Source organism: Dipteris shenzhenensis, chromosome 24, assembly GCF_047967505.1.
Source record: "Dipteris shenzhenensis isolate YYH24624 ecotype China chromosome 24, Dip_SZ_1.0, whole genome shotgun sequence".
In the NCBI taxonomy this organism is placed as follows: domain Eukaryota; kingdom Viridiplantae; phylum Streptophyta; class Polypodiopsida; order Gleicheniales; family Dipteridaceae; genus Dipteris; species Dipteris shenzhenensis.
Genome location: NC_141619.1, coordinates 4983273 through 5007409, shown reverse-complemented (window position 1 = coordinate 5007409; position 24137 = coordinate 4983273). Strand labels below are relative to the sequence as shown.

General features: G+C 45.6%; 1 protein-coding gene across 1 annotated transcript in view; it reads left to right on the top strand.

Moving 5' to 3' along the window:
- ACD1 (Pheophorbide a oxygenase family protein with Rieske 2Fe-2S domain-containing protein) overlaps positions 1-23849 on the top strand; it is a 72422-nt gene extending 48573 nt beyond the window's left edge. Inside the window, exons 5-7 of the mRNA XM_087395445.1 lie at positions 23-182; positions 23141-23416; positions 23565-23849. Coding sequence (XP_087251571.1) covers positions 23-182; positions 23141-23416; positions 23565-23819 — 691 coding nt within the window. The 3' untranslated portion in view covers positions 23820-23849. The remainder of the gene's footprint in view (positions 1-22; positions 183-23140; positions 23417-23564) is intronic.
- Positions 23850-24137: the final 288 nt, after the last annotated feature.

Here is a 24137-nt window from a genome sequence, read left to right as displayed (position 1 = left end):
AGTTTGATATTTGGAACTGCAGGATAGAGATACCTGTAAAGTTTCCCTTCCTTGGAGAGAAGAGTTGGGAAGTCTGGATTTGTTCCTTCAATGTGCCCCTAGCTCCTGGAAAGACACGTTCCATTGTCTGTAGTGCACGGAACTTTTTCCGCTTTTCAATGCCTGGGCCCGCATGGTGGCAGGTATCACATGCTCTCTGTAATATATAGTTGCCATATTCTCGTCATGAGTTCTTGATTTGCTGCAAGCCAAGAGTTGAAACCTGAGCTTGGAGTCCTCCTTTTTGTTGTCTACCTTGCACATATGCTCTTGAGTCTTGTATCTAGGTCCTAGGTTTTCACTGAGTTCATCAGTTTGGAAGGTGCATTGCACCTTGGTCTTGTATCTCCATTTTCAAGAATAAAGTGAGCTTGGATAATGGGGGGGGGCCGTCTTGGCCCCTCAATCATATTGCAATTTCCAATGATGTCACTTTGTGTTTAAGCTGTATAAGTCTTAATTCCAGCTTAATTGCAAACTCTTAAGTTCAAGTATATGTGTTTGGCAACTCGCAATCATTTCATTCAAACGCCTCTGCAAAATCCGTTGTCTGAATTGATAGAAAGCACCGAGTAGTTTACATTGCATTTTTCTAAAAGTTCATTTGGAATCACAGTTATAAGGAAAGGACAATCCTTGGATTGTAACTTGTTTTATTGCACTGTGAGAGCCCTCTTTATTTGCAAGGGCGACTACAAGGGTTATGAATAAGAGAGCATATGGATGAAATGATCCTTGTAGGAAATAATTCCCCTCTGTAAGTGAGTGTACGCTAGGTAATTGAGGCCAATGTGCTACTGGACGTAAGTCTTGTGAGATCATCTTATGTTAGAGATGGAGCATCTTTAACATGCTTATTTTACTTCGCTAATTACAACAATGGAGTATGCACATTCATGATTTTATTAGGTATTCAATAGCCTTGGTATAGGTTTGAGATGGAGTTTATGGTTTTCAATCTTATGAGTGACTATCATGAGATTGAAACCGCATTATGTGTTGTGTTTTTTTGAGGATAAGTTTGGGCATTTCTTGGGTTCATGAAGCGGCAGCATGGATGTTGAGATTGACTGCGCTCCTTGCTTGCTCCCCACTGCCCCCCTTCCCCCCCGCGTCAGCTCCTCGCTTCCCCCTGACTTTGCCTCTAATCTCATCCCCCCCCCTCTCCCCCTCAGTTCGCCTTTTCCCCCTTTCTTTAGGCCCTCCTTTGCTCAATGCAGGTTTGCCCCTGAGCTACAGTTTTTGGTCGAGTTGCTGCTGTTATCGGGTACCTTGGAGCTGCCCGTGGGGTGCGCCTTTGCAAGGCGCCTCCATTCGTGCAGCAGCTGCCCTTGGTTTGCGACGGTTTTGCAGTCCTGGCTGGCCTGGGCACTCGCATGCATTTTGCGCCTGGAGCAGCCAGCCTTCCAGCTCCCTTGCAGGTCGCAACCTCCTAGCGTGGCCTTTCTAGCTGCTCGCGACAAACTAGGTTTGGGGTGTTGCATGGCTCGTGGCACCCTTACAAGAGCCTTTTACTGTTTGATTAGCCCCTTGGGTCGAGGTCTCGTTGAGTTTTTTCAAGACAAACAACAGGTGAAGCAAGCATTTTAGTCACTTCAGGACAAGGCGGTAGTGGGTAGAATAGTTGGCCTCATGCCCTCGAGGAGAAAGGTGAGAGGCTCGGAGCTTGGCACTAGAAGGGGACCACATTCGTTGAGCTCCCTAGTCACCTCCTTGGCAATTGTGGAGCAGAGCCCCGTTCTCATTGGCCTATACTTGGTGTACCTCTTTCCATGGTACCATGGTTTCACAGTGGAGGATACCACCACGTCCCCCACTTCCCAGTGACGCTCTGATTCCCGGGGCTTCCGCGAGAGTATAGGGTCATTCTTCCTTCCATCAGATGGGTATTTAGTATAATGCTAGAGTCTTTCACAGAGTCTACAGCTTCAATTGTGGCAAATGATGATGCTCCCCGGCTTAGGTTGGTTGTAGAGATCCTAGAGTGCTTCTGAAAATGATTCTCTTTGAGACTCTCAAGGGAGGAACGGTTCGACAGAGGGTGAACATACCCGGGTTACCAGGATAGTGTCTTCGTTGCAGGCTGATGGGCCTCTTAACTCGGGACTTCACTAGAGGTCAGAGTTAGGCCCCTCCCCCCCGTAGGATAGATAAAGACAGCAGAGGGAGCTCCAGGCGGATAGGACTAAGGTGGGAAAAAAGAAACCAAGCAAGTGGGTCTTAAAGAACCGTAGACAAATTGTAGGAAGAGTGCGAAGGTAGCCTCTCACTCCGAGGAGGATCAGTCAGGGAACGCCTGTAGGGAAGGAGGTAGGGACAAATTTGGAGAAAGGGGGATAGAGGAGCAGAAGGGGGAGAGAGAGAGAGGGGAAGAGGGAGAGGAAGGGTAGGAGAGAGAGAATGAGGTAGGAAGAGAGGGAGAGATTGAGAGGGGTAGGGAAGAGAGAGAGTGAGTGAGTGAGCGTAGGCAAGAAGGAGGAAGGGAGAGTAGATAGGATTAGATGTCACATCAAAAAGTCCATAGTAGTGGGTGGATGGAGACTTATATAGTCCCTCCACATTTTCCACCTAAAGAGCCTCTAACTTGGCCTCTTTTTCCCCTTCATTACAGCCATCCCTTCCCATAGAATTTTGCCCTCAAAATTTCATATGCGGGCTGTTAAATCGGTGCAGCAAACAGCAAATAATAATCAGCCTGGTAAGAGATAGGGATTGTCCTGGACAATGCTCTCTGGCTGCCATGAGTTCTCATCCTCAGGGAGTCGGAGTACGTGATCCTTGAAACCCATGATGCACTCCGGAACATAGAGAATGTGGCCCTCCTCATCCATAGGTGGTAGCTCAGGAAGGACTTGGACATGCTGTCCGACATGTGGCTTCAGCAAGGACACATGGAAAACATTATGAATCTTGAAGATCGTGGGTAGCTCCAACTCATACGCCACCTCGCCAACTTTGTGGATGATCCTATAGGGACCGTAATACCTGTGAGCAAGCTTCGTGTTGGTGTTACCCTTCAGCGAGGCATAACGGTTCTTATGGAGGCGTAAGTGCACATAATCCCCTTCTTCAAAAGACAAATACCTCCTGTGTTCATCCGCATACTTCTTCTGCTTGGCTTGGGCATCCTGCATATTCTTCTTAGCCAATTGCAGAAGGGCATCCATACTCTCCTAGTCATTTCTTGCTTGCTGATTTTTCACAGCCATGTCTGCAGCTAAAGACAGCATACCCACTGTGCATCCATACATAGCCTTGAACGGGCTCATGCCAATAGAGATGTGCTTGATACTGTTGTAACAAAATTCAGCAAGTGCCAACCACTTATCCCAAGACTTCTGTGTGTCATGACAGAAATGCCTCAAATAGTCCTCCAGCCATTTGTTCACCCTTTCTGACTGTCCATCCGTCTCAGGGTGGTAAGCAGTGCTAGGTGTAAGAGAAGTACCCACTGCTGTAAATAATTCCTGCCAAAAGTGACCCATAAATTTTGCATCTTTGTCACTAACGATCTCCCGAGGGAAACCATGATGCTTAAAAACATGCTCGATGAACTGCCAAGCAACCTGTGATGCTGAATAACGGGTCTTAGTGGGTATGAAATGGGCCTGCTTTGTTATTCTGTCAACCACCACAAAAATGCTATCCCATCCTCGCTCTGTGAAAGGCAACCGTGTGATGGAATCTATAGCAATGTGAGTCCATTTGCCTTCTGGAATAGGTAATGGTTGCAAGAGACCCACGGGTAACCGGCTGTCCACTTTATTTTTGTGGCAGGGCAAACATTCACTGACAAATTTAACTACATCCTGCCACAAGCCATCCCAAATAAAACTCTGTTGAACCTTTTTATATGTCTTAGTAATACCCGCATGTCCTGCCATAGGAGATGAGTGCATTTCCTGTAAGACCAGCAGTCGGTACTTTGAATCTGGCACCAAATAAATTCTGTCCTTGCATTGCACCACGACAGCCCATTATGCAGCTTAAATTCAGCATGCCCCTGGCTCGATGGCCTCTGTAACTCCACAAATATGGAAGCTGCCTTAGAATCCTGCATGTATTCTTCCTGAATACCATGAATCCACTTTTGGTAGATGGTAGAAATGGCAGACAAACTGCAAGCCCACATACGGGATAAGGCATCTGCAACCACGTTTTCTTTCCCCTTCTTGTACTCGATGTCAAAATCATAAGACTGAACCTTAGCCAGCCACCTCTTCTACTTCATTGACAAGTTGGGCTGCGTAAGGAAATACCTGAGTGTCCTATGATCTGTCTTAACCTTGATTTTGCTACCGTACAAGTAGTGGTGCCATTTTTCGAAAGCATGGAGGGTAGCCAACATTTCCTGATCATACACATGATAATCTAGTTCCTTGGCATCCAATTTCCTGCTTTCAAAAGCAATTACCCCATATCTCTTGTCCTAGCATAGCCCCTAATCCTTTGCCACTGGCATCTGCCTCTACAATGAAAGTACGTGAAAAATCAGGGTATACCAACACAGGAGCATGAGTGAGGACAAATTTCAGGTCTTCAAAGCTGCGCTGTGCATTTGTAGACCACATAAAAGCATCCTTCTTCAAAAGGTCTGTCAGAGGGGCTGCCCGCTTGGCAAACTTGCGAATAAAGCGCCTGTAGAAGGAAGCAAGACCTAGAAATCCCCTCAACTGAGTAGGGTTGCGTGGCTGCGGCCAATCCACAATGCATTTCACCTTTGCAGGATCCACTCGAATGCCATCCTTGCTCACAATGTGACCAAGATACTCAACCTCTTGTGCCATAAAAGTGCATTTGCTGGACTTAGCATAAAGCTGATGCAACCTCAAGATTTCCAGCACTTGCTTGACATGTCTGATGTGCTCATGCTTATCCTTGCTGTAAATGAGGATGTCATCAAAAAATACTAGCACATATTTGAAAAGGAGAGGCTGCAAAATCTTGTTCATGAGTACTTGGAAGGTAGCTGGTGCATTGGTCAATCCAAAAGGCATCACCTTGAACTCATACAGTCCCCTCTCTGTGCGAAAGGCTGTCTTGTGCTCATCCCTAGCTTTCATTCTAATCTAATGATAGCCAGACCTCAAATCAATCTTAGTGAAAAACTGAGCACCTTGAGTTCATCCAACAGGTCATCTATCCTGGGGATTGGAAACCTGTCCTTGATGGTGACCTTATTCAAGTCTCTGTAGTCAATGCACATACGGTAAGAACCATCCTTCTTTTTCACCAGGAGTACAGGGGACGCAAAAGCAGAATTGCTATGAGTGATGAAACTCTTCTGAAGTAAGTCCCTCACTTGAGTTGCCACTTCTTCCCGTTCTAACTTAGAGAGTCGGTATGGGGCCTTATTGATTGGCTTACTGCGAGGCTCCAGGACTATGGCATGATCTACATCTCTTCTCGGAGGCAACTGTGATGGCAAATCAGCAAACACATCTGCAAAATCTGAGAGCAATCTCTGCATATCACAATCATCAACACGGGGAGTGCCACCCTCTTTAGTTAATGACACATTTAATGCATATATGGCGTTGCCCCTCTTGAGCTCTCTAGCCAACTGTCTTGCTGAAATGACCTGCAATTTAGTAGCTGTAATACCATGCAATGTAATTGATCCATCCTTGTGGACAAAGCTGAGCGTCAAGGCATTGAAATCCATGCTGATTTTGCCCAGTGATTGCAACCAATCACAGCCCCGAACAACATCTATTGGGCCCATGTCAATTGCCAAGAGATCACCTGCAAAAGTATAGTCATCAGAGAACTTAATCCTTGCATCTTGGCAACAAGATCTACTGGTCATATGCTTTCCATTGGCCACTTCTACTCTCAACCCATGGTCTATGTCAGTAGCAATCAGTCGAACCCTCTGTAAGGTCTTGCAGTTAACAAAACTATGGGTGCTACCGCTGTCCACCAACACATGCACAATCCTGCCATTAATCATCCCTGTTAATCTGATAGTGTGAGCACTTTTGGCACCCATCAGGGCATGCATGGAAATAGTATAAAGTGTTGGCTGGGCATCCCAATAAACCTCATTCTCGTTCACGGGAGCATTACCACCTGCATCTTCACGTGATAAAAAGGTACCGCATCCTGATGCTGCACAGAAAAGAGTGTTGGCCTACGGCCTCTCATGCCACCAGTAGGCAAAATCTCATACGAATGCGAAGCATGAGTGTCATGCGCAATAGCACCACCAAGATCAAAAGGAAAGTGGGTGCCCTTCGTGGCTCCAGTGTCAAGAGTCTCATCTGCATCATGTGTATTTGCCATCTCATCTTGAGACGTATCCAAAGAACCTGGGGTATCAAACAATTCCTCGTCATCTGAGAGGTCAATGATCATGCTGAGCTTGGCAGTACCATTGTTGTGCATCTTGCACACATTTTTGTGCTCATGAGTCCATTTCTCACCACATTTAAAACATAAGTTGGCCTTTTTTTTGCTGTCCATTATTGCCCGTGTATGCTGTTTTATCTCAGCCTACTGATTTCCAGCAGTAGGCTTGCCTCCAGGCTTGGCATCAGGATACCTGTAAGCCTAGCATACGGATCTTACTACCCGAGACAGTAGGAAAGCGAGGAAATGGTGCTGCTGCAGATTTCTTGTCAGTCCAATCAGCAAACTTAGGCTTCGACTCAGTGTCATACCCTATAGCATGCGAGCTGCCCATGGCATTTCTGTGCTTGCCAGCATATTTAGGCTCAAATACTTCTGCAAGTTGAGCTGCCCTCTCAATTGTTTGAGGGTTATGTGTGTAGGATCGATAAACGAGAGATCGATAGTTATCAGCCGTCACGTCAACTAGACTAAAAAGAAAAGAAAAGTACATAGTACTTGTAGGTAGACCCTAGGACTAAGTGTCCTAGGTGTCACATAGGACTAAGTGTCCTATGTGGCATAAAAGGCACAAAATACACTAAGTGCCTATAACTATGCTTACAAGGCACATACCACGGCCCATAGGGCATCACTAGAACAGGGAGAAGATGGCCTACAAACCCCCCTCCATGGTATGGGCTGAAGTATTCTGGAAACGTCTCAGAATACCTGGTATTTTCTGGTCATGGTGGCACATGTTCATCCAAAAAGATATAGCCACCTATGAATGTACAAGGTATGTCAGATCATGTAACAAAGGGAACCAAGTGTAAAGCCTGTCGGAAGACTTCGAACTTGGGACGAGGAAGTACCTTTGTAAACATATCTGCTATGTTGTCCTCTATGGGAAGATAGGACAACTCTATGTCTCCTGCTGACAATCGCTCTCGAACATAATGATAGTGAACTTCAATGTGCTTGGTACGCGCATGAAACACTGGGTTACGCGCAATGGCCAAAGCACTCTGGTTGTCAGTGTAGACCATAGTGGAGGATGTCTGGCGATTACCAAGATCTGTAAGTAACTGTCAAAGCCAGACACACTCTACTATAGCGGTGAAGGCTGCTGTGTACTTAGCCTCACAGCTAGATGTGGCAACTGTTGGTTGCTTCTTGCTAAGCCAAGAGATACATGAATTGCCAAGCAAAAAACAATTGCCGGTATGTGACACTCTGGTGTCAGAACAACCTGTCCAGTCACTATCCGTGTAAGCATGCATGGTAAGTGAACCCTGATCACCATAGAAGAGAGCTAAATGTACATCATTTGCCATGTCCTGTGAATGTAACTTGGCAAGAGCTCTATAATTGAGATGACCTATTCTCTCATGCCAAAGATGAGTTTCAGCAAGCTGTGAATCTGAAATAGCAAATGCTTCAATAGAGAGTGCAGCTGAGTGATCATCAAGGTGATAAAGGCTCTTTTTCAAAGCGCCAGTGAGAACTATGGCATTGTCATCACGAATCATATACTAGGCATCTGTATCCATCAAAAATCAGTGTGAGACCTAAAGTGGCTATTACTGAAATTGAAATCAAGTTGACTTAAATTCCAGGTACAAAAAGAACATTTGTCAAAGTGACAGGATGGCTTGAAATGGATGTGAGCTGCACATCTCCAATTCCTTTTACAGCATAGGAAGCATTATTAGCACATGTGACAGTCCCTCCTCGAGGTGCATTAGCTAAGGAATGAAACAACTGTCTGCAAGAGGTGACGTGCTTGGAAGCACCACTATCAAAATACCAAGACTGAGCATCATTAGCAGTAAAAAGTGCATGAACTTGGGAGGGATCAAATGAACAATGGACAACCCATGCCCAATCATTCTGAAGAGCATGTGCATGTGAAGCATTTGATGGCTCGTGGGATTCAATTGCATGCGAGGCATTAACTGTTAATCGTGCTTTCTTTTTCTCCGAAGCAATGCGCTTCCTACATTCTGAAATGTCATGTCCAGGCTTGCGACAATAGTTGCATCTTTTCTTCTTTGAGTTATCTGTTGTATTTTTAGATGCATTGGAGGAATTACCATTGGTAGGCTCAGATTTAGGCTTGCCCATAGGCTTGGAAGCCTTGCCTCTTCCTGTCTGCTGTGAAGAAAATGCATGATCAGGAATAATAGCTGGTCTATTAGCACAACTTTGCTCTTCCTGCAAAAGCAATGTGGCTAGCTGATCAAAAGAGTAGTGGTCTGGATTACCCATGGCCACTAATCGAAGGGTTGTAGCAAACCCTTGATATGTATCTAGCAGTCCATTCAATGTGGTACTGACAAGCTGAGAATTTGGCACCACCTCATCAATATTGGCAAGTTGTTTCATGAGGTCCTTGACCTTTGTCAGGTATGCATCCATAGAGTCACCTTCATTCATACTGACTTCTTGCAATTGCCTTCTTAAATATGCAACACGTGCCTCATTGCGAATCTGATAAAGAGAAGCCAATTCGTCCCAAGCATCCTTTGCTGTCTTGCAGGATCGGATGTGTGGAATAATGATTCTCTTGCATGATAAAGCAATACAGGAATGCGCATTTGCATCTCTGGCATCCCATCTTGATTGTTCCTGAGTTGGGGGAGCAACAGCAGGGGTGCTAGAAGATAAGGGATCAGGAGTAGTACCCTCTGCAGAGCTGCAGAGGGACCAGCAGTAGAGGCAACCACGGTAGCATTGGCTGGCCTTAGATCAACCCCAGAAACAATATTCCAAAAGTGCCTTGCAACAAGAATATGTTTTATAAGATAGGACCACATCGGATAGTTGGTCCCATCCCACTTATCATCTTCACGAAGAATGCCAAATAAGTCGTGATTGTTTCCAGCCATTGTAAATAGTACTGATAGAAATGCACTGACAAAGTGACCAAAGTATAGCCTCAAGGATCTAAACTGCAAAAAATATGATTTACTGTCCCAAACACTTGTGAGCGAACAACAGATATTTCCAGGAGGCTGAACTGGGCCTCAAGGCAACACGGTCCCTTTTCTTGCTCAGATGATGAAATAGAGAGAGCAAATAGACTGAAAGTATGTGCAGGAAGGTATAGAAACAGGGTTACCAGCTGAAATTGAGCTCCCAACACAAAAGCCCCAAATTTTGTTGATCTAAGTGATGGCGTGGCACAATGTGACAGTCTTGAACCTGAAATTGACTGAAAACTTCAATTTTTGGAAGGATTTCAGTTGTCAAGGTTGTCCAAAGTGTCGTATTAACAGGTTGAAGGTCGAGATGTCAAAAGCCCTAAATTTTTCTGTTGGAAATTAGTGTGTGACAGTAAAAACTGTCAAAAAAACAGTAAAAGACTGCAAATGTTGCTTGTGAATCAGCTTCTGGTCCCCTGAACTTAAGGTTGAGCCCCAAAAGACTTCTGTAGGTAGAGTATGACAGACCACGGAGCTGCTGCAGCAGATTGAAGTGCAAAAGGCGGCTGGAGCGAAGCTGGAACAGCCCTCAGGGACCTCAAAATAAGTGCGTGGCTGCAGGTGTTTCCTGTGGGGGTCTCTGAACAGGTCGCCATAGCAGGACGCCTCCTGCAGATGACTCTGGAGACGTCACGGGAGCTGGGCGCCTGGATCTGCAGTACAAAAGTGGCGACAGATGGCCACGGTGCTGTAGAAGAACTCGAAAGTGCTGCAGCAGGGGCCTAGAAGCAGTCGCACCTGCTGGAAGCAGCAATAAGGCAATTTTTGGCGACGAAAAGACTCTGGGAGCCTTGGGCAGCAGCTGGAGAGCCTCGAACAGGCTGGAACAGTGAAGACCAGCAGAGGATCATACTCCCAATGAGCAATGGAGGACTCAAGGGGCTGAGGAGAGCTGGAAGACAAGTGTAAGGCTGGCTCTGATACCATTGTAGGATCGATAAACGAGAGAGCAAGTACAAGGTACAAGAGTCGATAGTTATCAGCCGTCACATCAACTAGACTAAAAAGAAAAGAAAAGTACATAGTACTTGTAGCTAGACCCTAGGACTAAGTGTCGTAGGTGTCACATAGGACTAAGTGTCCTATGTGGCATAAAAGGCACAAAATACTTTAAGTGCCTATAACTATGCTTACAAGGCACATACCAGGGCCCATAGGGTATCACTAGAACATGGAGAAGATGGCCTACAATGTGCCTTCACACCTGTCCCTTTTCAGATACATCCTGCACAAACAGGGAAAGCCTCCTAAAACGTTGCAGGTACTCTTGGACCGTACCGGTCTGTGTCAAGGCATAAAATTCAGCCAAGTATTGATCCAATACAAGTGGAGATACAAATGTAGTGACCATCAATTCTTTGAAACCTGTCCAAGTGGTTGGTTTCTGAGGCGAATCCCTCATGTATCGCCACCATGTATGGGCATAGTCCTGCATATGCATACCTGCAAAAATGATGTGCTCCTCCTCAAACTTGGGGTAGAAGCGGAAATAGTCTTCCAGCTTCGTGAGCCACTCCTCCAACTCATTGGGAGTGCGAGTGTCCCCTTTAAACTTATGCACTGTGAGTTTGTCCTTCATATCCTTGGCTGCATAATTCTTATGTGTGTAACCTCCAGAAGTGTGGGCATCATCACGCTTGAGGTTCACATAATCGGAGAAGGGCATCTCAAGTTTGATGGCCTCAGGTAGGGCCCTGTATGAACGCAAAGAATCTGCCAACATGTTATCAAAAGTGGCTTGCTGCCCACCACCAACCCCCTGCTGCGTAGAAGCTGCTGCCATCTGATGCACTGGCTGCGTCTGGCTATATGTGCTCGCTGGTGGAGCGATAGGTGCATGAACTCTGGGCTGGTTCTCTCTGCCAAATGCATCTCTCCGGAATGATGGCATACCAAAGGGCTGAGAAGAGGATTGACCTCTCTCCCAAGGGTGTGGGCTGCCATATAAACCCAAGCGAACGCATAGATGCAGGAAGCTGAGAGCCAAACAATGGCCTGACATCCTGCAAGAAGGTGCTCTATGGCACAGAAAATGCATCAGCAACGTGGCCAAGACGACGGAGGAATGCGGCGAGGGCAGCCATGAATGGCGGGCGGCGTGGGCGGAGTAGATCACGACAGGCACCATCACGCAATCGGCGAACAGGCAGGCTCATGGTGATCACGCAGCAGGAGCAAGTGACGACCAAAAATGGACGGAAACAAGAGATGTGGTAACAGACAGGCTGGGATAAGCTGGAGACAGAACTGGTTGGTTAAACGGACAGCTTCCTTCTGATTGGTTGGGTGGCGGAAAGGACGAGGAAGGGGCAGCTGATTCGGAATGTTAATTCGCCTCACTATTTGTTTGGTTCCCGTTAGGCCTCCGTTGTCGAGAGTGTGGCGTTAGGATTCTTATGCATCGCTGCAGCTTATCCAGGTATCACAAAGTCCCTCGTAAGGGTCGCAATCTAGCGCATGCTTCCCAGTCAGCCGTCAGTCGCACTGTAGTAAGGTGCTTGCTTGCTTTTGCTCTCACTGTGGTACAAGCTCACGTAGTTCATGATTGGTTGTGCCACGTTGTGCGCTGCAAACGATAGATGTTTGTGGGTTGAGTTGCTAGTGGTGAGCTAGGCTTTGGCGTTGATGCTAGTGTGCTATTGGAGTTGGGAAGGAAGATGAAAGAGGGGAAGCAACGGTGTCAGGGTCGGAGCTCTAATACCAATGTAGGGAAGGAGGTAGGGACAGATTTGGAGAAAGGGGGATAGAGGAGCATAAGGGGGAGAGAGAGAGAGAATGAGGTAGGAAGAGAGGGAGAGATTGAGAGGGAGTAGGGAAGAGAGAGAGAGAGTGAGTGAGGGTAGGCAGGAAGGAGGAAGGGAGAGTAGATAGGATTAGATGTCACATCAAAAAGTCCATAGTAGTGGGTGGATGGAGACTTATATAGTCCCTCCACATTTTCCACCTAAAGGGCCTCTAACTTAGCCTCTTTTTCCCCTTCATTACAACGCCTCCTCAGGATGCCCACTGCCTCCAGAGGGGGTGCCCTTTGTTCCTCTAGCAAATTCCTATGGTGCAGAGGTTCCAAGCACCCAGTTACCTCTTCTTCCTCCTCACGTGCTTCCTTTGGAACCAACCTTGACCCCCCGCCTTCGGGTGAGGAAAAGGCCGTGCCCTCCTCTCAGCTTCTTTCTCACTTCAGCAACCTAGGCTCCCCTCTCTGCAAGACAGTGCCTCTTCGCGGGTGTCAGGGGGGGGAGGCTTGTCCTCCCAGCTTCCAGCTCCGAGACTATGTGTTGGGCTCCCTTTGTCGAGGGATTTATGGAGGCTGGGATCGTGGAACTACCTTGAGATCTCGGACTCGTATCCTATGTCTCTAGAGTATTGATGCTACAACCTTGAAAAGGAGGATCAATCTTGTTCGATTAGTGTAGTTGGCTCTTGCACGGATCATCCTCCACATGTGTGGAGAAGTGGACACTATCGATGTTGGATGCCATAATGGAGGATCAGGTGTATCGCATGATGCATGAGTGGATGGGCTCGCAAGGGCTGGATTTGTGGCTTACCTATGGTGCTTCAGCTTATTTTCAGCTCAATTTTACCTCGGAGAGGCTAGCCTATGGTTATGGCAGTAGGAGTGATCCGCCTGCCGCTTGAGGTAGTGTTCACTCACTGGCATTACTGGATGCTTTAGCAATGCACTGAGTTGTTTGGGGTAGATATATTATTCATGCTCCAATGGGCATGCAAGGTAGGTATTGATCGAGTCGCGACCATGGTACACCGGCACATAGACACAAATCACTCTCCCTCCAAATCCCCCTCGAAGTCACAGAGATCTGGTTTTCTGGAGCATGCTCTTGCTCATAGGCGAGCCTTGTTTTCTCCTGTCCCCTCTGCACGAGCTAGACCATGGTGAGTTGGAATGTGCATGGGCGCCATGATCGTGCACGTATTCAGCCATAGTATCTGATACTTTGAGAGGAGTTGCAAAGAGCAGTGATAGGACGGGCAATAGGTTTTCTCTTCATTCACGAGCACATGTTTTCAGCAGCGAACATTGAATGTCGCCACCATCTCCTCCCTGGAAGGGGCCTAGAGGTTTAGTCCCTAGCAGTAGGCCGGAGTGAAGGGGTCTGCATCTCATTCTCCCAACCAGTGGACCTGGAGATATTTAATCAGGGTGAGCTCATCGTAGGTCGTGCAACGTGGATGGGTCTCCGCGCAGGTGAGTCTAGGATTGGGATCCTGAATGTGTATGTATTTGCTTTGGAGACAGCACCGCCTTGCTTTCTGGAGTCAGCTGACAGAGCGCCTCCTAGATGTTGACTCCTAAATTGTTGGAGGGGACTTCAACGATCTAGAGTTTGTGGAGGACAAGCAGGGATGAGATTCTTTCGCTGGAACTGTTCATCTTTGTGATCAGTGGACGAGACCCTTGGAGAAAGGCAAAGTTTACTAGGCTTCAAGCTGTCATCTCTCTTTTATTGACATCATATGAGTGTCGATAATTTCTTGTAATAGAAACAGGATGTGGTGCAGGAGGAGATGTATTGTATGCTTGTAATCTCTCTTCTATGACTTCTTACTTACTAGTACTTTTCCATAACTGGGCTTTCTTCTCTGTTGATACAAGCTTGAGTTTGAGTTCTTTAATCTCTTGTGGCAAGTAAAAAATCTTCTCTTGCTTTCCCGAGATGCTTGTGTTCTTGTCATACCATCTTTGGTCTGTCTTCTCAAATAGGAATGGTGTAGGGGATGAAGCAATGAATGAGTATGAGTATTTGCCTATGGGCGTCGAGGCAGTAAAGACCTTCATTTTAGAATGCTCAATTGTTTCCACGCGTGTCCTTCTCAGGTTCCCCCCTATAGCTAGAGAGTAACCCATGAGTTGGGCTAGGGGCTCATCCCAACTTATGAACGCATTTTTTGGGAAAAGAAAACTTATGAAGGACATGCAAAGGAGAAAGGGGCTATCACGAGGATGTGAATTTTTGAACTTACATGCAGGTAGGACCGTGGAAAATTGAGTAGGCAAGGCCATGGGATGTAGGTGTGCAAAGTTCTCCCTAGGGATTGGTGCTTGGGCCATTGGTTAGGCCCTAAAATTGCCCCACTAGAGGGGGCAATGGGGGCAAATGAAGAGGGGCATGCCATGTGGCATCTCCTATGCCTTGATGGAATTAGCAAGGTTACGTGCATAGTTATGGGCTGTTGGAAGCACCCGGAAGGAAGCACCGACGAAAGAGAGGGTGAAGGATTCCGTACGACGAACGGGGTGAGCAGAAGAGGATCGCGTGGGGGCTGATGGAAGTGGACAGCCTGTCGTGTTTTAGAAGCTGGCCATTTGTTGAAGTACAGACTGTCCATACAGCAAATTACTTTAGATGTTCTTAAATAGTGGTTCCTCTACCGTGCATGCACCTTGAAGGCCCTTTGGATCCACCATAAGAGCGGTACTACCTAATGAAATTGAACTTGCAATTGATATTTCCATTGATACTAAGGAGACATGTGTTACTCCATATCAACTTTGGGTAGAGCTAATATCATCTAGTGCAACATGCTGAATATAGGCCTTGGCAGATGGTTGAGAAAGCAAGACCTTGTCTCGTGGGAAACATTAAAACATCTTGGCAAGGTACTCCTTGAAGTATGTATTCCAAAATTAACCCATGGGAGGTACCTCAATTAAGGTTTCTTGGGTCTTTAATAATGAATGTTTCCATGGACAATCACCTTGTGCCTTGCAAGGTTTTTGTAATTCCTGCAGGTACCTTAACAACAGTAGCAGTTCTTGGTAGAAGTTGGATCCAACCCACTTATAGGGGTTGTTCGGTGATGAATTAACCCATCAAGTTGTACCAATCACTACATTTGTTCTTTTTCTTAGTTGTAACTTGGATGCCCTCATGTTTCATGGTGGCCGTACAAGTCCAACTCTGGCTTCTTTTCTCCAAGTATCATTTATAGCAGTTCACGGTTGCATTCCTTCTTGCATACTCCTATATCTTTGGGGATTGGCTGCCGCAAAACACTCATTATATGGGACTGTTGTCTTGCATAAGATCTTTCTTCGTGTATGAGAGGAATTCAATCATGTCAATTTTCTGTCAATCTTAGCTTTTTTCTTTTAGTGAGATGAGTCATTGGAAGGAACTCTATGCCCAATGCAAATTCCGCATGTGATTAAGGTTGGGCATTTAGGATCAAGAGGGGCGGTAGTCATTGTTGATGTGGACGAGTATGAGATGCCATCCCCTTTTCCCCTCCCCTTGTTCCGAAGAGAAGGAGAGTCAGCTAGGGAAGAGCTTTGACAGGGACACCTTTGGCTCCACCACATATGAGCATGGATTCCCCTCTCTGCCCAGGATGAAGAGAGAGAAAGGTCCCATTTCCTTGATGGCAGGAGGAACTTCATAGAGAATCCCACATCCCAACAGAAATTCTAATATCATTTCAGAATCCTTTTCCATCCCGTGCAAAGATGTGCATTCCACCTTAAAGCCCTTCTAAGGAGGAAGAATTGGGAGATGAGGAAGAGGAGGAGACCAAAATGAGGATCAGCCTTACACCTTTGACAACATGAAGATGGATATGCTCAGAGAGATGAATCTACAACAAACGAATATGAAAAGAGCGTTCATGAACTTGAATGGAGGGAGGGAAGACTGATAAAGCCCAATCGATAAGGGGATGGTTTGAAAGCTATATTCCACAGAGAAAAGCAACCCAGAGGACTGCCAAAATTTTAATCAAGATGACCTGACAAGTATTTTGTCAAATTGACTGTTAAGAAGATGCGCCAGTTCTTTAGTAGTAGTATTCAGGTTCTTTTTTGGATCAGGTCTAGTGCTAGATGATTTGGTATCCATATCTATCCTTTGGGTGCATTTAGTCCTGGACGTTTGGTTTCATCATTGATTTAAAAGCTGGTCATGGGGGATAAGAGATGGAAAGCCCAAGGACTTGGACAGGAGAACTAGCACTCAGAAATAAACATTGGCAGTTTCAAGCCCTTCTTGCATGCATGGCTACACCTAAGCTGTATTATACATGGCTGTATGGGACTTTGATAGAGCTATCATTTAACATAACGCTTGCCCTGTAGGCTGTATGTCATCTCACTGGATTGTTGAGGGTTAATACTCTTCAGCTTGTATTTTCCATTAAATCAGAGCTTACATTAGACTACGTTACTTCCTGAAGGGCTGTCGTTCTATCCTTCCTCTTTTCTAGATTTTTGCAACAGTAACTGTTATGCTCTAGTCGAGATAGCATGACCTCGGATAGATCGGTGGGCATTTTCTCTTAGATGACCAACTTTTGTAATAATTAATGTGCGTAATTAAATGGTCAAGAGAAGTAACTGCCAAGGTCCTAGGTGAGGGCGTAATGGCATTGACTAGATAGTTCTAATAGGGCTAGGGCCTAGGTGCATCTAAGTGTGAAAATTGCCAAGGGGCAATTGGTTTTAAAGGAACTCCAAGAGAGGGGTGGAAAAAGGATGCATCTAAGTAAGGGCCTAAAATGTAGACATGTGGCCAGGAACTATCTAGGGAGTTGTGGGTCTCAAGGATAAGCATGAAGGAAATAACGGTGTGATGTTTTGAAAAAAAATACGTATCAAGTCCTTGAGAATTGGCTGGGAGGTATAAAAAAATTGCCATCGCCCGTGAGCGTGAAGAGTTAGTGCGCAGGTTCAATATTAGTCAGGAACTGTAGATTAAGGAAAAGGGAGAAAATTTCTTAACACTTGGTATCAGAGCACAAGGCAAAGGAAGAGGTTCGTGAGCTTTGACGAAAGCTACGAACGGACAGCAGGACTGATTGACGGAAGAAAGGCTTGGAGCGTAGGTTATTATTTGTAGGAAGGTCGACGGAGCAGGTTGACGTTCTACTGCGACGGTGTGGCGTAGTGTAGACGGACGTTTACGAAGACCTTCCCTCACCTAACTCAACCAGCGCGAAGGGCCAGAATAAAGCGCAATTGGAGATATAGGCCTTCGACGAGCGGAACGCATGAACTGTGATAGTGTGGCGCACCCATACGGACGGGTAGTGCTTACGCCAGAAGCTAAGCCTACAGGGATTCGGTTAGTTAACGAATTCCAGGCCTGGACATCCCTGGTGGATTGACGACGTACTGATGGAGTGGGGCGATGACCCGTTGTGACGAAATGAAAGGACCAGAACACAGGCGCCGTTGACGAAGCCAGACCACATATTTGCAAGCTAATTCTGAGCGCTGTCACGTCAATTCGTATATTGCCTACTCAGCCTGCGTGGAGCTTCCAGGGAGCAGTCCTTCTTTTTTTTAAATCAAAATCTGAGTTTTCAGTCGAGTTGTCTGTACAGCAGAGGCTGTCGTCTATTCATTTCTGTGTATAAGAAAAGGGGGAAATCCATCAAAAAAAAAAAAAAAAAAAAAAAAAGAAAAGAAAAGAAAAAAACCATCTTCCACTGTGAACTTATGGAAGCAGAAGGGCAGAATTCAAGGGTGAATCCTAGTGAGTCTAGAGCACAATCTACACAACAGATGTCACATCACGCAGCACCTACATTGATTGGTAGGATTTCAATATTAGAGGATGCTTTACAGCAGATTATGAACCAGCAGCTTCAGGTGAATGCTGGTCAAAATGAGATTAGGGAGATGGTGCAAGCCTTGTCGGCTAGACCGTCTAGGATTGACAAGGGCAAAGCTCCAGCAGAGCTAGAGCCCAGTGTACATTCCTTAGAGCGCGCAAGGGTCAAAGTGCCTAATATCGCTAATTATAGACCGGAGAAGTACGCTGGTCGGATGACCGAGCGCAGCTCTGATGTGATCGAGGTTTGGTTGCACAAGTGGGAAGAAGCCTTCGCCATTTGTGAGATTAGATCCGATCTAAAGAAAATCCGCGAGGCCACACACTTGTTTATTGAGGCAGCGGATAGATGGTGGATAAAGCAACAGAAGGATCAAGTTGCTCCAACCACCTGGGAAGGGTTCAAAACTGAATTCAAGAAACACTTTCTCCCACCTGATGAAGAATCCCGAGCTTGGGATGCTTATAGAAATCTTCGTCAGAGGAGCTTGTCAGTGGCAGAGTACACTGACAAATTCAGAGAATGTGTGTCATGAAGATAGCAGACCCTCTCCCTATGTCGGTTCAGTTAAAAGACTATATCTATGGACTGAACGACAAAATAAAAATGGAAGTTCGGGCTAAATATGTGACTACACTAGATGAATCTATAGCAGTAGCCCTGAACTATGAGGATGCCAGAGGCAAGTCTGGTGGATTTGTGCAGGCAGGGACTCAGTATGAGCACCCGAGGAAAGGGGGATTTCAGAGGAAATGGGTTTCAAAGACAAGTGTCTCGCAGCCAAGTGGCCAAACCAAGCAGGTGAAGCCGGTTGAGGGACCAACAAAAACAAGTACCACCGTTGGGGTGAAAAGGAAAATAACTCCAATGGCAGCCCGGGCTTGGTCAAAGTCCTCATTGACCCCTGAACAAAAAGAGAAAGCTAGGAAAGAAGGATTGTGCTTCGGCTGCCTTCAGCGACATCAGTGGAAGGATTGTCCACTGAACAAAGATCGTCGCACGGCTAATATGATAATATCTGAATGCGACGTAGAAATGCAGGAGAGTCCCAGTGCAGAACATATGCAGATGCAACTGGCGGGATCTTCTCAGAGGTTAGTACCTTGTTTGTTGTGTGTATCTGTTGCTAAGTTAGTGACGAGTGCACCTGATAACATCCTATCTAAGCCCGCAGCAACGGGGTATACAGCCTTCAACGATACGGAGTTGATCAAAATGAAAGGGCAAGTGGCCAGTCATGATGTCATTGTGTTGTTTGACTCGGCGTCAACTCACAATGTGATTAACTCCAAGCTCGTGAAGAGGCTGAAATTAAAGACAAGTCCATTTGACTATGCGTATACAGTCAGGATGGCAGATGGAAGTTCAACTGAAGTATGGGACCAAAGGGTTACCCAGTTGGAGCTTCGAATTCAGGACTATGCTGAGAAGCTTGATTTTGAAATGACCAAGCTTGCTCATGCGGATATAGCCCTGGGAATGGCGTGGCATTCTAGGAAGAATCCAGCCATTGATTGGAAAAAGCACGTATATCAATTCAAGATGAATGATGTGCTTTATGTCTTGCGAGGTGAAAAAGATATACCTCAGGGACCGTTGGTTTCCGTGATGGAAATCAGAAAGGCTCAAGTAGAGTTTTTATACCTTTGCACAGCATCGGTAGAGTCGGTGGATGAGTCTTCGGCTAGCACTGATGTTACGCAAAGTGGTGAGATGGCCAAGCTGGCTAATCTTATAACAGAGGAGTTCTCTGAATGTTTTAGGGATGAACTACCTTATGGGTTACCTCCAGAGCGGAAAGTTCAGCATAAGATTGAACTGATCCCGGGGGCAGAACCTGTAAATAGACCTCCCTATAGAATGAGTTTTACTGAAGAAGCCGAGGTGCGTAGGCAACTGGAAGAATACCTCAAGTTGGGGCAGATTCAACCAAGTTTCTCACCTTTTGCTTCACCAGTGATATTAAAGAGGAAAAAGGATGATACGTTTCGCCTCTGTATAGATTACAGAGCATTGAATAATATCACTGTTAAGCACAGGTATCCGATGGCTCGGATTGATGATTTGCTAGATGCATTACATGGAGCCGTGATTTTCAGCAAGATAGATCTTAAGTGCGGCTATCATCAGATCCGGATTAGAGCCGAGGATGTGCATAAAACCGCTTTTAGAAGCAGGTTTGGTCATTATGAGTTTTTGGTAATGCCCTTCGGACTTACCAATGCTCCAGCGACCTTCGTCATGCTTATGAACGATTTACTACGTCCGTATATCGGAAAGTTCGTAGTACATTTTATTGACGATATCCTGGTATTCAGTAAAAGTATTACTGAGCATCGTGAATACTTAAGAATAGTGTTTAGTACTTTGAGGAAAGCCAGTCTTTACGTGAATAAAAAGAAAACTATACTGTGTATGGTTAGGCTTGAGTATTTGGGGTTCATAATTACTCCACAGGGGGTAGAAATGGATCCGAAGAAAGTGGCTGCGATACTAACTTGGCCAATCCCTCAGAGTCTGACCGCGTTGCGATCATTCTTGGGATTTGTCCAGTTTTATAGAAGGCATATCAAAGGATATTCCGGAATAGTATCGCCATTGACTGATCTGACCTCCGATAAAGTACCTTTTATTTGGGGACAGAATCAACAGGAAAGTTTTAACACCATAAAACAAGCTGTGGTCTCAGGACCGGTGTTAAAAATAGTTGATCCCCAGAAACCGTTGTTCCTAGAAACCGATGCAAGTGGCATTGCGGTAGGAGCAGTTCTCCTTCAAGAGGGAAGGCCAGTAGCCTTTGAAAGCAAGAAGCTTTCTCCCTCTCAAAGGAATTGGCCAACTCATGAATTGGAGTTGTATGCTGTTATCCATGCTTTGAAAACATGGAGGCATTATCTGTATGGTTCAGAGTTTTATGTGGATGTAGATCATGATACTCTGAAACATTTTTGTAAACAACCTGACTTGAGGGGCCGCCAAGCTAGGTGGGCAGAGCTCATGCAGGAGTTTAATCTAACGATTCGGTACCGAAGAGGAAAAGACAATAAGGTAGCTGATGCGTTGTCTCGCATTATGCACAACCTGAGTTTCACGGTATTAGAGAGTGCTCTAATGACCGAGATCAGAGAAACTCAAAAGGTGGACGAGTTTGTCCAGAGCTTATGGCCTAAGGCTCATGTGTTAAAACCCGGGGAAAATGAAAAGGATGACCTGGCATCCAGAAAAGGCCAAACTTATGCAAGATATACCATAAGGGATGGTATGCTAGTTAGAAATGGCAAGGTTGTAGTACCTGGTCAGAATGATCTCAGGCAGAGAGTCATTCGACAAAGCCATGATAGCCCGTGTGCGGGACATCCAGGTGTCGAGAAGACATATGATCTCGTGAAGCGAGATTTCTTTTGGCCCAAGATGAAAAAGCATATTCATGAATATGTGACACGGTGTTTCTCGTGTCAGGTAAGTAAGGCCGAGCGGGTGAAGCCACCCGGACTTTTACAGCCCTTGGAAATACCACTAAGCAAGTGGGAGAGCATTTCCATGGATTTTATTGTAGGACTACCTGCAACACAAGGAGGGTATAATTCTATCCTTGTGGTGGTTGATCGTCTAACCAAGATGGCTCACTTCATTCCGACTAGAGAGTCTATTAGTGCCCCGCAAGTAGCGGATTTGTTTATTAGACATATATTTCGTCTGCATGGATTGCCTAGATCCATAGTGTCAGACAGAGATGTCAGGTTTACCGGTCACTTTTGGACAGCGGTATTTGAGACACTAAGGACTGAGTTGGGAATGAGTAGTGGGGATCATCCTGAGACGGATGGTCAGACGGAGAGAGTCAACCAGACTTTAGAGGCAACATACATGGGACAAGTGGTTGCCATTGTTGGAGTTTGCCTACAATGATAGAAAACATTCATCTACTGGGTTCAGTCCGTTTGAACTGAACTATGGTTATAGACCAGCTAATCCAACTATAGTTGGAGTACCTCAGAAAGTGCCTAGTGCCGCGAACTTTGTAGTTCAGATGCGGGAGATGCTAGCACTTGCGAGAGCTAACATCCGCCAGGCTATGGATAGAGCCAAGGTGTATGCGGATGAAAATCGATCTATAAGAGTATTTGAAGAAGGAGAAAAAGTTTTTCTCAGAATTCCTTCGCACTCGAAGTCGTTGACTTCAGGAGAGTGTGCTAAGTTATCACCTCGATACTGTGGGCCGTGGTTAATTCTAAAGAGAATAGGCAGTGTAGCCTATAAATTAGAATTGCCACAGGGGTGTAAGGTGCACCCGGTTTTTCATGTTTCGCGCTTAAAGAAATTTTTGCATACAGGTGACTCACTAATCGAAGGTGTGGTTTTGTTTCAGGAGATAGAGGATATTGCAAGACGCAAACCAACAAGGATCCTGGACCGAGGAACAATGCAGATACGAAATCGGAAGATACCCATGGTGTTGGTTGCATGGCATGGTCAGCCTCTATCGGAAGCTACCTGGGAATCCGTATACCAGTTGCGGAGAGCGTTCCCAGATTTCATCATCGAGGACGCTGATGCTTGAAGAGGGAAGGAATGTTATGCTCTAGTCGAGATAGCATGACCTCGGATAGATCGGTGGGCATTTTCTCTTAGATGACCAACTTTTGTAATAATTAATGTGCGTAATTAAATGGTCAAGAGAAGTAACTGCCAAGGTCCTAGGTGAGGGCGTAATGGCATTGACTAGATAGTTCTAATAGGGCTAGGGCCTAGGTGCATCTAAGTGTGAAAATTGCCAAGGGGCAATTGGTTTTAAAGGAACTCCAAGAGAGGGGTGGAAAAAGGATGCATCTAAGTAAGGGCCTAAAATGTAGACATGTGGCCAGGAACTATCTAGGGAGTTGTGGGTCTCAAGGATAAGCATGAAGGAAATAACGGTGTGATGTTTTGAAAAAAAATACGTATCAAGTCCTTGAGAATTGGCTGGGAGGTATAAAAAAATTGCCATCGCCCGTGAGCGTGAAGAGTTAGTGCGCAGGTTCAATATTAGTCAGGAACTGTAGATTAAGGAAAAGGGAGAAAATTGCTTAACAGTAACCTGTTCTCGTTTTAGATTTTGACTAGTGTTTTTAATTTCTCTTGCAATTGAGAAGCAAGAGAGGTAAATAGAAGCAGAAAATCCTTATCTGTACCATGCACACAATAAACAACTGTGCTTGCAATATTTTGGTCAGCTTGTTCCACGCTGGCATGAACATTGGACTTCAAACAAAGTGTATGATGGGGACATGATTGTACTTCAAGGACAAGAGAAGAGTTTGTATGCCAACAGTACTGATGCCTCAGACATAAACGAGCAGTACACCAAAGTCACTTTCACACCTACACAAGCTGACCGTTTTGTGCTTGCTTTCCGCAACTGGCTCCGGCAGCATGGTAATGGCCAGCCAGATTGGGCTCCAGGCAGCACTTGGGGTCCACTTCCATCCACAGTTTTATCCAGGCAACAGGTACTTCTCCTGTTCTCAGTGGTCTAGCGATTGTTATGCTTGAATCTTTGATCTGTAAATCAAGTTGTGCCATCTCAGATATTAGGGAGGTAAAGGTTGGTTTTAACAACTTGACACGTGCTTATGAGGTAACTATGGTGTGTTGCAGATGCTTGATCGATATCAACAGCATACTCTGAAATGTGCCTCATGCAGACAGGCCTACGAGGCTTTCAAGATTTTAGAGAGAGCATTTCTTGGGACAACAGTTTTATTTGCAGCTACTGCAGGAATACCGCCTGACATGAGTGCCCGAATTTTTCTAGCAAGTGCGGCAGTGGCTAGTGCGATGTTGTTGTTTGCTTTGAAAATTTGGGAGAAAAACTTCATGTTCATTGATTATGTCCATGCCGAGATTGATTGACTTTTTTTATTTATCCAGCATAATTGTACATTTAATTTGTAAAGAGTAAAGCTGAGTCTTCTGTTGAAGTATCAGATCATAGGAAGGGTTTCACTAATTTACCTACAAAGAGTTAGTATTTCCCATTCTAGTACCTATTACTTCTATCATTTTCGAAGCTCACAGCAATTGTGGCTTGCAAGCAACCGATGCAAATCTGTCAATATGTGATCAGGGAATATGGTTCTGTTTACGTTTTCTTTGTACCACGACAATTTCCCTGCCTTTGGTATTGATAGTGTGCTCTTCTTTTGTGAAGAAATAAGACTTATCATGTGC